The sequence below is a fragment of the Protobothrops mucrosquamatus genome, unplaced genomic scaffold (assembly GCF_001527695.2).
Source record: "Protobothrops mucrosquamatus isolate PMUCROS unplaced genomic scaffold, P.Mucros_1.0 scaffold1044, whole genome shotgun sequence".
NCBI classification, from domain to species: Eukaryota; Metazoa; Chordata; class Lepidosauria; order Squamata; family Viperidae; genus Protobothrops; species Protobothrops mucrosquamatus.
In genome coordinates, this window is record NW_015387276.1 from 737,510 (window position 1) to 751,212 (window position 13,703).

Consider the following 13,703-nt stretch of genomic DNA (forward strand, 5'->3'; position numbering starts at 1 on the left):
AGACACATGACATTAAGTTGACTTAAAAGATTGTCATGTATACTAAAATACATTCGAAAATCTCTCAAAGTATCCCATTACCATGAAAATCAATGAAATTACTAATGGTGGTTTGACATTAAGAGTTATGGCCATTCATTCAACAATCGTTTGAAGTTACAACAGTGCTGAAGGAAAGGACTTAAACAACCGGACCTTGGAATTCAATAAGACTTTCTGATAAGTGGCTAATGAAGAAAGAGGTTGGAAAGCACTGCTCTAAATAATATGTTGTTATGGGGTGCGAAGTCGTGTCTGACCCATCGCGACCCCATGGACAAAGTTCCTCCAGGCCTTCCTGTCCTCTACCATCTTCTGGAGTCCATTTAAGCTCACGCCTACTGCTTCAGTGACTCCGTCCAGCCACCTCATTCTTTGTCGTTCCCTTCTTCTATTGCCCTCAATCTTTCCCAGCATTAGGCTCTTCTCCAGTGATTCCTTCCTTCTCACTAGGTGGCCGAAATACTTGAGTTTCAACTTCAGGATCTGGCCTTCTAAAGAGCAGTCAGGGTTGATCTCCTTTAGGACTGACCGGTCTGATTGCCTTGCAGTCCAGGGGAATCGCAGGAATCTTCTCCAGCACCATAGTTCAAAGGCCTCAATTCTTTTGCGCTCAGCCTTTCTTATGGTCCAACTTTCATAGCCATACATTGCAACTGGGAAAACCATGGCCTTGACTGTACGTACTTTTGTTGACAGGGTGATGTCTCTGCTTTTTAGTATGCTGTCTAGATTTGCCATAGCTTTCCTCCCCAGGAGCAAGTGTCTTTTCTTTTCTTGGCTGCAGTCCCCATCTGTGGTGATCTTGGAGCCCAGGAAGATAAAATCTGTCACTACCTCCATTTCTTCCCCATCTATTTGCCAGGAATTGAGAGGGCCGGATGCCATGATCTTGGTTTTCTTAATGTTGAGTTTCAAGCCAACTTTTTCACTCTCCTTCTTCACCCGCATCAAGAGGCTCTTTAGTTCCTCTTCACTTTCTGCCATTTGAGTGGTATCATCTGCATATCTTAGGTTGTTGATATTTCTCCCAGCAATCTTAATTCCAACTTTTGATTCATCTAGCCCTGCCTTTCTCATGATGTGCTCTGCATATAAGTTAAATAGGCAGGGCGACAGAATACAGCCTTGCCGGACTCCTTTCCCAATTTTGAACCAATCAGTGGTTCCGTGTCCAGTTCTAACTGTTGCTTCTTGACCCGCATATAGGTTTCTCAAGAGACAAATAAGATGGTCTGGTACTCCCATCTCTTTAAGAACTTGCCACAATTTGTTGTCCACACAATCAAAGGCTCTAGCATAGGCAATGAAGCAGAAGTAGATGTTTTTCTGGAACTCCCTAGCTTTCTCCATGATCCAGTGTATGTTGGCAATTTGATCTCTAGTTCCTCTGCCTCTTCGAAATCCTGCCTGTACTTCTGGAAATTCTCGATCCACATACTGCTGGAGTCTAGCTTGTAGGATTTTAAGCATAACTTTACTTGCATGTGAAATGAGTGCAATGGTGTGATAGTTTGAACATTCTTTGGCATTGCCTTTCTTTGGAATAATAATATAATATAATAATATAATATAATATAATATAATATAATATAATATAATATAATATAATATAATATAATATAATATAATAATATAATATAATATAATATAATATAATATAATATAATATAATATAATATAATATAATATAATATAATATAATTAATATAATATAATAATATAATAATATAATATAATATAATATAATATAATATAATATAATAATATAATAATATAATAATATAATATAATATAATATAATATAATAAATATAATATAATATAATATAATATAATATAATATAATATAATATAATATAATATAATATAATATAATATAATATAATATAATATAATATAATATAATATAATAAATATAATATAATATAATATAATATAATATAATATAATATAATATAATATAATATAATATAACATAACATAACATAATATAATATAATATAATATAATATAATATAATATAATATAATATAATATAATATAATATAATATAATATAATATAAAATAAAATAAAATAAAATAAAATATAATATAATTAATAATATAATATAATAATATAATATAATATAATATAATATAATATAATATAATATAATATAATATAATATAATATAATATAATATAATATAATATAATAATATAATATAATATAATATAATATAATATAATATAATATAATATAATATAATATAATATAATATAATATACAGGCTACATAACAGAAATTAGATAATGCAAGGTTCCCAAAACCATGACTTCAGTGCCTGTTTGTTTATGTTATTTATCTGTGTGTGTTTTTCTGGACTTCTCCAGCAGGACTGAGTTAACAGAATTTTAAGGCTGAACTGGTTCTGCAGCCAACAGAATGAATAGATGGGTTAATGGATTAATATTTACTTCAGTTCAAATCCTGTTGTAATGCAAGAAAAACAAAAGTATCGAGTTTAAAGAAATACAGCAGAAACTGAAAAAAATCCCTTAATCTGTGCAAACTAATTATTCTTAAGAAAGAAACAGAGAAACCAGATATTAAAATATAGAACAGGCTTGTACCAGAAGGCAACAGGAAATATTTATTTAGGAGAGTTTTGCATTACAATTCATAGATAATAATAAATATGTAACTTACACTATTACAAGGTATAGTAGTAGCTAATCCTTTAAAATGAAAACAGAAAAACAACAGGTACAGGAAAAACTGGCCTTCTTTACAACACATGTCCCTGGGAGAGATCTAAAGTGGTGATATATTATGATTCCCTAGGTTACCGAGAACAAGTACATAGCACATAGTGTCATGTTCCATTATTCAGAAGAATGTGAGGCATTGGTTTAGATGATGAGTGGGTTGCATTTTATGTTAATGTTTGAAGTGCAAAATCTTACATTTAACAATATTCCATCTCTACCTTATCTGGAAGATGAATATCACTTCAGATGAATTTGCTTCAAAAGAGATTAAATTAATTCATTAAGAATTCCAGAATTCTTGTTATGCTCCTATTCTTTTGCTGGACTTCATCTAACTTTTAATCATTCATGTCAATTTGAGACAAAATCTATAAAGGCTAAAACACAAGTAATCAAAAGCACAATCAGCTGAATTCCCTAAAAAATAACTTTCCTAAAGAGGTACTTTGAATGTTGCTTCTCCAAAATATCTAAATTAATTCTCAAGTGCTCTGATGCTGAATTTATTTATTAAATTTATTAGACACATTATGTGGCCGCCCAACTCATATGCAATAACTCTTCACTAAGACTAACCATCTGCGTCTCTGTTCCAGGATGAAAATGACACTGAGAAGACTAGGAGAAGTTGGGAAAATATACTGACATTAGAATTCAGATATTTGGGGAGTCTGAAAGCTGTAGTTCTAACACATCTAGAGCCCCTCTCCCCACAGCTCCAGTTCCCCCATCAATTCTCACCTTCAGTCATCTGTCACCGACTCACCATAAGGAACTATATTACAGGACTCCTTCTGAAATCTCAAAAAATGAATTGAAATGAATTACTTCATGGTGGATCTCAGTGTTCTCTAAAGATTTTTTTCATATTAAGCCATGAAGATAGTGCCTTACCTCGAGACAGATTTTGGAAGTATGCCTAGAAAGATTCATGTGCGGTCAGAGACGAGGCTGCTGAACTCCCAGGATAATGCAAGGAAACATGTCTCCCTTAATTCTGATCTTTCCTGCATGTTTATCCAGCAGTTGCATCACAAAACAATGAGGGTTTTGCACACCAAAGTTGGAACTTCTTCACCTCAATGGATTGAACACACAGGAAGCTTTGGAATGTAAAAGCCCAGCACTTCAGAGCAGCAAAGAAAAGGGCTACAGCATCTTCTTCCATGCAACCTCATGGGTGCCTGTCCTTGCCCATATTAGCTGCACACCTTTGAAGTCACATGCATTTCACTCCAATGCTTTCTTACTAGGCTTTTTGAGAGTCAGATCGAAACTGGGAACAAAAGCGGTGGAACAAAACATTCCACAAAGAATGGGCCTTTAAAAGGAGAATAAAGTTATAGGCAAGTTAAATGGCAAGTAACAGGAAGTTGCTGCTTTCCCTAAAATGACAAAAGCAACATTGCAATGTGCCACCACAAGCTAGGCCCCTTTGAGGCATGCGCACAACCTCACCATTCACATAGAAAAGAACCAGGGTTGAATTATGGCTGTACCATGCTGATGACATCAGTCTGACCCCTGTTGGCACCCCTGCAGACACCAAGGCTTACTGAACTAGATACCAGTCTCTTTTGTTCAATATTATCCAATATTACAGATTTGACTCGTGAACCCTGGTTCATTTCCCTGACCTACTATGAGCTTTTTTTCAGTTTTCATTCCTGTTGACTAGATCTTTCCTCAGACTGTCCAGTCGACTGTCCAGTCCTATGTACTATTTGCTTCCTAAGACAGGCACCAGAAAGGACAAGTGCACAAAGAGGAAATACAATTGCTAAGATAATTTTCAGTTTGGGATGAAATTTCTCACGTTCGTATAGAGGTAGCGGGCCACTGTCAATACTACCACCATTGCCTTCCTCTTTGCACTCTGGGGGAGCCCAGCCTTGCTCACAGTGACAATGCTTGAAATTGTTGCACATTCCCCGATTATGGCACTTTGTGACATCACAATCGTATCTCAAGAGGGACACATTAACACACTCCCTGTTAATACACATCATGCCATTGCCACAAGGAGTGCCATCTCTCACTGCTCCAATATCGATGATCTTCATCCCACTGTGGTAATCAGTTCCCCAGCATTGTTTATTGCCCTTGAAGGTTTGAACTATGGTGGTGTGATCCTCCAAAGAGGGCAAGCTTTCCACATTTTCGCACTGGATACGACCACATAGGATATTGTTAGGTATACATTTGTTATACATTCCATGTATAAGGCCACAGTTGCCAAACCGATCACCTTCAGTATTCATTTCTCTAAAGCAAACTTCTGAAGCAACTATTGCTTTGCTGCCAAAGATTGCTTTGCATTGTCTATCATGAGTATTGCAATTCCCTTTATAACAATATGCACCATCACTGCATGGGGCACCATCTTGCACATAAAAATCTTCAGGACATCTCTCAGAAATTCCATTGCAGTATTCAGGGAAATCACAACTGCTTGTCTTATTTCGGCAGATTGTTCCAGTAGCTTGATACTGGCACTTGGCACAACATTGTCCAAAAGCACAAGTGGCCCCTAAACGTAATGTACAGTTAGATTGACAACATGGATCCAACTTGCATTCACCTTTGGTACCACAGTCACATTGCTCTCCATTATCTACTACTTTGTTGCCACAGAATTTGAATTTAAATATTTTATTAGGGTCTGGTGGAATTAACAAACAGTTCAAATTTCTTTGACTGAAGTACTCTATATAACTGCAGTTGCTAAACTGATCGGTTAGTACTTGTGTATGGGCCATAATGCATTTTGCTCTATCACATAGACAGTATTTTGTATCATGTTGCATGCCAAGATTATGTCCTAGTTCATGGATAAATGTGTTAGAAATGCGGTACAAATTGGAAGTAACATATGATTCAACAGCTGATCCCTTGTTATCATCACAAATCGTTCCTAAGTATGCTAATCCTACTTCGCGACCAAAATTCTTAAATATAAATAAGTGACCAGCATCATTTGGTAGACGAGCAAGTAATGAGTCTCTTCTCCAATTAGTGAATTCTTCAAGTGTTTCACCGATGTCATCATGAATTGATATAAGATTTCTTTCGGACCATATTTCTAGTCCAGCAATAGACAAACGAACAGAAAGAGGCTCATACAGTACATTTGCAATGTAGAAGATATCCAAAATATTTATAACAGTAAGAGTTTCATTTCTGCCAAATTTCAAAAATCGTTCATGATCAATCACAATAGCAATCTCTGCATACCTCTCGTGTGACCACCAGTTTCCTTTAGATATAATTTTGTTTGGTTTCTTGTCAGGATTTTGGATCATGGCTTCTTGATGTCTTTGCTCTTCCTGTGTTAGGCCGCACGTCATTGGAATGACGCCCACCTTTTCTTCTAATCGAAAGACTACATGTTGAAATGTAGTGGATTCTGGAAGTGGCTCTATTTCATAAATCTTATTTTTAAATTGCAGTAGCCCCCTGAGTCCTCCAGAGCAAGTGCTGATGATGGCCAGAGAGAAGGGCTCACCCTCTAGTACTCCACTGTAGTAACAGTCATCCCTGAAGAATGGATAATCTACCTGGAGTTCCCCATCCTTACTGTAAGTGAAGATGGGCAGGTGCTTGGGGATTAAGCCTCTTTTCTGCCTAAGGTGCATTACGAGATTCCTCCCATCAATTTGAAACACATAGGTCATATTCTTGGATTTCTGATGTCCAGATTTGAAGGTTAATGACTTTGGGATGGTTATTTCATAAGAAGCATAAATAAAGCCCCAAGGAGGTTTCTGAGAAGCAGTATCAGTCAGGAAATGTATCAAAAATGTCACCAAGAGGTAGGGAAGATGAATATTCATTTTCTCTGGCAAAGAAAGGAATCCCTTAAAAATACAAAATACATTTTCTGACATTTCATTTCAGAGAAGGAAGGCCCCAGCAACTGAGGAGAATCTAGGAACAAATTTGTAAGGCTGTAAACAAAATGTCCACCCCAAAGACGAGGAGGATTCTATCCCTGGCAACTGTAAATGGGGTTTCCTTTGGAATGTGGGTGGAGCTTGGGGATCAAAAATGGAATAGAATGGCAGTCCTAGTCAGGCTTCTTTATCAACAGAATTTGCTCTCTAATTCTGGGATTATTTTTTTTTTTTTAGGGAGGGGGTGACTTGGGTTGCTAGCACTTCCTACAGATGGCCTTTTGTAGTAAATGTTTGCTTTTCTCTGTGAGTGTAGACTTGTTCCCTGGATTATTTCTATTCCTCTTTGGACTGATTTGAACAACTTTTTAGATAAGTCATTTGAACATTTTGATTCCTCTCTCCATGAGCTGATGAAGTAAAAGGCTTTTAAAAGGGTGCACAACTATGTATTAATTATTAAGTACTTTGGCATTTCTCATTTGGAAGGGTTTACAAATTATTGTTAGAACCGGTTTTCACCTAAATTAGATAAAACCTCTAAGGAGGGATGGGTTGTAGGGAAATACTGCACAAATATTCTGAATTAACAAAAAGGAGTTTTCTTTCTTTCCCTTTTGAGACCTGGATTTTAAAAAGACCACCTTTATCCCCTAGATGAGTGTTTCTCAATCTTAGCAACTTTAAGATGTGTGGATTTCAACTCCCAGAATTCCCCAACCAGCATACTAGCAGAGAAATCTGAAGTCATCTGGAGCTGGGAATTGAACTCCACACTTCTTGAAGTTGCTAAGATTGAGAAATGCTGCTGTAGCTAGTGGGGTGGGCAGGTTGAAAAGATACCCTCTTAACTTACCCAGGCATGTGCAGACTTATTTCCATTGCTTGCTCATGTGCACCATTCCATATGTACTCTCATGTTTAGATAAGGATGTTGATTCCGTGACTGGAAATCAGCTGTCAATGTTGTGATGTCCGAAAGGAGTGAAATTAACAAATGGGGAAGGATGAGTTGAAGGATGGCCTGTCCTGTTCCTTCATCAGATGTTAAGGAATCTTAACTGTAGAAATGGCTTTTAGATATGATATTTTAATATTTTAGATAATATTCACTTGGAGTCCCTGATACATAAGCCAGACATTTTGGTACTTGTTTTATTATTTCTTCCCAAGGTGCAATGGCTCATCGGTTAAAGATGCTGAGCTCATCAGCTGGAAAGCTGGCAGCCCAGGTTCGAGACCCGAACTTTGTGTGATGGGTGAGTTCCTGTTAGTTGTCCCAGCTCCTTCGATCTAGCAGTTTGAAAGCATGCAAATGCAAATAGATACTGTAAATACATTCCACTTCTGTGTGAAGGTAACAGCATTCCATGAGCCTCAGCATATAGTCATGCTGACATTATGACCACAAAAATGTCCTTATCTAGACATGTTTTGGATGTGATGCCCTGTTTCTCCACAATTTAAAAATGCACCAGTAGAGCAAAGGTAGCTAAGGACTGGCAATTAAACTGAGTAGTATTGGGATCTTGGTCACCAGAGAGTCAATATGTGGCTTTTTAAAGAAGAAAAACCACAAGCTATGAGTTACATAGCAATGGATCAAGGAAGGAACAGATCTTTGTGCAGGAACATCCGCTGCATTCAGAGCTGATTCACTGGTGGGTTTTCTTCTTTGTTAGTAGTGCAGCTTTCTGATGAACCTAAGCACAACTGGTCAGCTTTGGAAGCAAAAGGGAGGGTTGTCCAGTTATGATTGCAATTAAAGTGCAAAAGGGAGAGGGATTGTTTGTGTGGTGCATTTGAGTATTTTTCTGTTTCAGAAAAAGAGGCATCGAGACGAAGCAACAAGTTCCAACAGTTCTCCTTTATTGCAAACACCAACAGAACCGATTTTAAAATGTTGCGGCCCCCTTTTATAGCCCCCCTGCACAATACCTTGCTGGCCAATCATTTCAAAGGATGTTTTCCCGCCGTGCGCGTGCGCGCAAGGCTGGGAGCAGCCTTTCTTGTCCCGGGCTTCCACATGGTCTGCTTGGGACAATCGCTGCAGCCTGCGCCTGCCGGCCCAGGATATAACAAGTATGTTTCTGGAATAACTTATCTGGGACAAGTGTCTTATAGGTGTTCTGAGAAGGAAAGAAAAAGGAAGGAAGAAGCAATATGGTTCCATTTCTTTTTTGAGTTACCATTATAAATAGACTGGTTCTTCCTTCTGGGTGAGGGCCAGAGGAGGAGTTGGTGGTAGATGAATGAAGGGCTTCTCTACCAGATGAACAGCAGCAGAGGAGGGAGTCTTTGAGACTTTGTTTATATGGATGTGTGGTTCTCTCTGCCTTTCTCTGTCTCTCTGTCTCTGCCTCTTTCTCTCTGTATGTTTGTGGGTGTGGGTGTGTGGGTGTGTTTTGCAGTGTGTGAGGAAATGGTAGCTGGGTACACTGATGACACTGAGAGCTAATGTTTCCAGTGGGGTGAAAACCTAAACAACCCTTTATTTAAAACAGATCAATCAAAGTAGACTGAATAATACAGACGACCATGCTAGAGATGTCTTTCTCCCATTGTCACTGAGTGGCTTCAAAATATTGAATGTCCATAATAATTCAATAATTGTACCAGGGCAGAGTTAGAAAAGGGTCGGAGCGCAGTGCTCTGATGACAACCCAAATTATCTATAAACAACAAGTCTCCTGATCTTTCTTTGATATCCAATGTACTATCAATATAGCTGGCTATTGCTTGAGGTATCTGCAGTCCACATGCTCCATTTTCAAGGCTATCCTGGAGAGTTATTTTTCTTTACAAATGAGAGAATTCCTCAACTCAATGAACAATACCTGACATAGATTGGAGGGTTTCTTCCCATTCAAAGAGGCCAATTTTTTCAAAAAGAAATATGTCTGGGAGACATTTTTAAAACATTGAAATTTCAAATTTCTTTGTTTTTCAAATTGACTATTAATTCCTGAGCTTATACTGGATGTGTTGTGCATTCTTAGCAAGGGTGAATTACACTGCTGTTCCTTCATCTTTTTATTTCATAGCATGGACTCTTCCCTGAAATTTTCCATATTGGTTTCTCAATCCATCCTTGTACCACACAACCAGGCAAGTACAAACAGTTGTGAAACAAAATGCACACAGTATTCCAGCTACAGCTGAGGTTTTCATATTAGTGTTAGACTGTACCGTAACTGGAGGTGGCCCACTGTCTATGCTACCTCCATAGCCTGTATTGGTACAGTCTGGAGGGGCCCATCCAACATCACAGTGACAGTGTTCGAGAGTGTTACATACTCCCTGATTGTGGCACATTATGTGATTACAGTCGGATTTCAGAATGGACACATTGAGACAACTACCCTCAATACACATCATGTTATTGCCACAAGGAACACCATCTCTCACTGCTCCAATATCATTCACCTTCATCCCAGGGTGGTAGTCAGTGCCCCAGCATTGATTCATTCCGGTGGAAGTATGAATTATTGTACTGTGATCCTCCAAAGAAGGCATTTGTATATTTTTACACTGGATACGGCCACACAGGATATCCCCAGGATTACATTTCTTGTAAATTCCATGTTTAAGCCCACAGTTGCCAAAGCGATCACCCCTATTATTCACTTGTCTGAAACATATTTCAGAAGCAATTGCTGCTCTCCTACCGAATATCATTTTGCACTGCATATCATGAGTTGTGCAGTTCCCGTGATAGCAATATACGCCTTCATGGCACATGGCACCATCTTGCACATGCACATCTTCTGGACAGTGCTCTGAAGTCCCATTACAATATTCAGGAAGATCACAACTACTAATCTTCTCTCTGCAAATAGTTCCTTTTTGACGATATTGACAGTTAGCACAGCACAGACCAAAGGCACAAACAGCAGCAGGACGAAACCTACAATTAGCTTGACAGCAGGGATCTGACCTGCACTGTGATTCTGACCCACAGTCACACTGCTCTCCCTTTTCCACTATTTTGTTACCACAGGATTCAAATTTAAAAGTTGTGTCAGTGTCTGGTGGGACAAATAAACAGTAAGTGTTTCTATAGGGGAAATAATCCTTATAACTGCAGTTACTAAATTTATCAGTCTCTGCTGCATATGGTACCATAATGCAATTAAGCTTTCCACAATGACAAAATTGATCATCATGTTTCATTCCAAGAATGTGTCCCTGTTCATGGGCAAATAAGACAGAAATAAAAAACAAACTGAAAGTTCTATAGGATTCAATGGCACTTGCCCAGTAACTGCTACATATACTTCCTACATATGCAAGTCCTATGGTTGACCCAAAATTCATGTATGCAAATAAGTGACCAACATCATTTTTTAAAATCTTAAGTAGATGGTTTCTTCTCCATTCATTAAATAATAAAAGTGTGTTATCTGCTATAGGGGTAATGTCTATGAGGTTGTTTTGTGACCATATGATTAATCCTGCTATTGACAAATGAACAGAAAGAGAATCATAGAATGAATTTGCAGTGTGGACAATATCTAGAACTTGCATAGTAATAAAAGATTCATTCCTGTGAAATTGCAAATATAGTTCATGATCAATCACAATTGCCACTTTAACATATCTCGTATGTGGCCACCAGGATTTTCCCAAAATATCTTTGTTTGCAAGATTCTCTGTTTCAGGAGTTATGTCCCCTTGATGGCTCTGCTCTTCCTGTCCTACCCCACAAGGCATTCGGACAGCCCCTTCCTCTACTTCTAACCGAAACACCACGTGTTGAAAGGTAGAAGATTGCTGGACTGGTTCAATTTCATAGGTCTTATTTTCGATTTGGAAGAGACCTCTCAGTCCTCCTGAACATGTGCTGAGGGTGACTTGAGAAGAGGACTTTCTCTGTATAAATCCATGGTAGAAACAATCATCCTTGATAAAAGGGTGATCCACCTGGAGAATCCCTGCTGTGTCATAGGTGAAGACAGGAAAGACCCTAGGGATGAAGTTCCTTCTTTGCCTGAGGAATACCACATGGGGCTTCCCTTCAATCTGCAGGAGGTAGCTCAAATCCTGGGGTTCCTCTTGCCCATACTTGGGAGACAGCTTCTTTGGGATGATCACATCGTAAGAGGCATATCGGAAGCCCTGAGGAGGTGCCTGTCTAGAAGCTGCATTTTGGATGATCTTAAGCAATATCACAATCAACCATGACAGACAGGTATTCATTTTTGTAGAACGAGGGTAGAAACCGACCCTATTCTAGAAAAGGAATCTCAATAGGGGTGGAGACAGGGGAGTTCATAGTGTGTGTGAAGGAGAGAGAGATGTTGGGACAGACTTAAACATTTGAAAATGAGGATTCTGTACATAGCAACAGAAGATGCAATAGATTTTGGAATGTAGGCGGAGTTTAAAGAATCAAATATAGAATACACAGAAAAACAATGTTTATGAAATGTTATTATGTTGACTCATTATTTAATTACTTCAATTTCCCAGGATAACTCCATATTGCTTTACTACTGTTCATACCCTACTGCTTTCTAGTTTACCTAATAGCAATGAACTGTATATTTTCTTTAGTTGGTTCAAGGTGTGAATTGAAATGTATTAGTTTATCATTTCAGTGGGAAGTGAAGTAACCTAACACATCATGAGAGGTCTGGTTTGTAAGCTCAAAACCAATAAGATGCCTAACCTTCTAATTTCTAATTCAAGGTTAATTGATTTTCTCTCCTTTCACCCAGGTAATATTTAGTCATTAAAAACAAAATCTGAGGATTTTTGCATAACAGAAGGCCCAGCCTTAGCCTTAAGAATTTTCACTGTTATTAAATTGAGACAGAGACAGAGACAGAAACAAAAACAGAGAAGAATGTCAGTTTAGATAATGCCAGATCTTTAAATTGAGGAGGGGATTATAGTACAACCTACCAGGAAAAACATCAAATGTATAACTTATATGTACTAGTTAGGTCTGAAGATCTGCTATGAAAGATCATGAACCACTGAAATATCATTCAATTTTTCAGAACTTTACACAGAAGCTAGGCATAAAGGGAGAAACTTGAATTTATTGCCTAATTTTACTGGTGTTTTAGAAATAGGAAGGGATGTTAGGAATGACTGTCATTTACAGGCGGCTGTTACGTATAAGCTGGGTTGACAAGATCAGAAATGAGGAGGTGATAAGCCACCTGGGGAAGCCAAGGGAAATCATCAAAACAATTAAAAAAATGAAAATTAGAATATTTCGGATATGTGATGTGAAACCCAGAAAAATACAGCATTCTCCATTTAATCCTCCAGGGAAAGATTGAAGGCAAACGAGGTCCAGGCAGAAGAAGAACATCATGGCTTCAAAATCTAAGGGACTGGTTTGGACAAAACTCAGCAGCACTTTTTTGTGCGGCTGCTGATAAAAACAGGATCACCAAAATGATCGCCAACGTCCGATAACGGATATGGCACAAGAAGAAGAAGTCAGTAACCAAGAAAATATTTGGGGATGGAAATTGTATGGTAGCTACAGAAAATAATTCCTATACTTGAAATACTTTTGTTTTCCAGGCGTTTTTCCCTAAAGCTTGTACTTGATGAAATTTACAAGCATTGTGGGGACAAAATGTATTAAAGACTATAAGCTTGCACTCTTAGCACAAAAACTCCAGTTTAAAGGCTGATCAGACTGAACACTTTTTCATTTTCAAAAGGATAGAGCAAGATACAGAAAAATGGCAAAAGTATGTATCATTTGCACATGTGCCGTGTGAAAAAAATAATATTTTTAACCTACTTGAAACATCAACAAGAAGAATTGTAGTGTTCAGTGAAGTCTCCATTGGATACTACAGATTCTATGTATCTCATGTTGAGTGGGGTCAAAAGCCTACTAAAAATAAATAATAAAAATGAATGTTTTGGTCTCTTTGCTTTCTTTTTAACTTTTTTATAATCAACTCTTTCCAATGATCTGTAAATGTTTTATTTCTGTGTGCCTGTTGATGGCTGATTTGTCTGAATACCAAATTTCCAAGAATTCCC

General features: G+C 37.7%; 2 protein-coding genes across 2 annotated transcripts; both read right to left on the reverse strand.

The window, feature by feature from the left end:
* Nucleotides 1-4,454: 4,454 nt before the first annotated feature.
* On the reverse strand, nucleotides 4,455-6,680 carry LOC107291077 (disintegrin and metalloproteinase domain-containing protein 20-like). Its single transcript, XM_015820034.2, has one exon. It carries the CDS (start codon nucleotides 6,678-6,680, stop codon nucleotides 4,455-4,457), a length of 2,226 nt encoding a protein of 741 aa, XP_015675520.2.
* A 3,039-nt stretch (nucleotides 6,681-9,719) lies between these two features.
* Nucleotides 9,720-11,885, reverse strand: LOC107291078 (disintegrin and metalloproteinase domain-containing protein 20-like). The gene has a single exon (XM_015820035.1). The coding sequence runs from the start codon at nucleotides 11,883-11,885 to the stop codon at nucleotides 9,720-9,722; it is 2,166 nt and encodes a 721-aa protein (XP_015675521.1).
* Nucleotides 11,886-13,703: the final 1,818 nt, after the last annotated feature.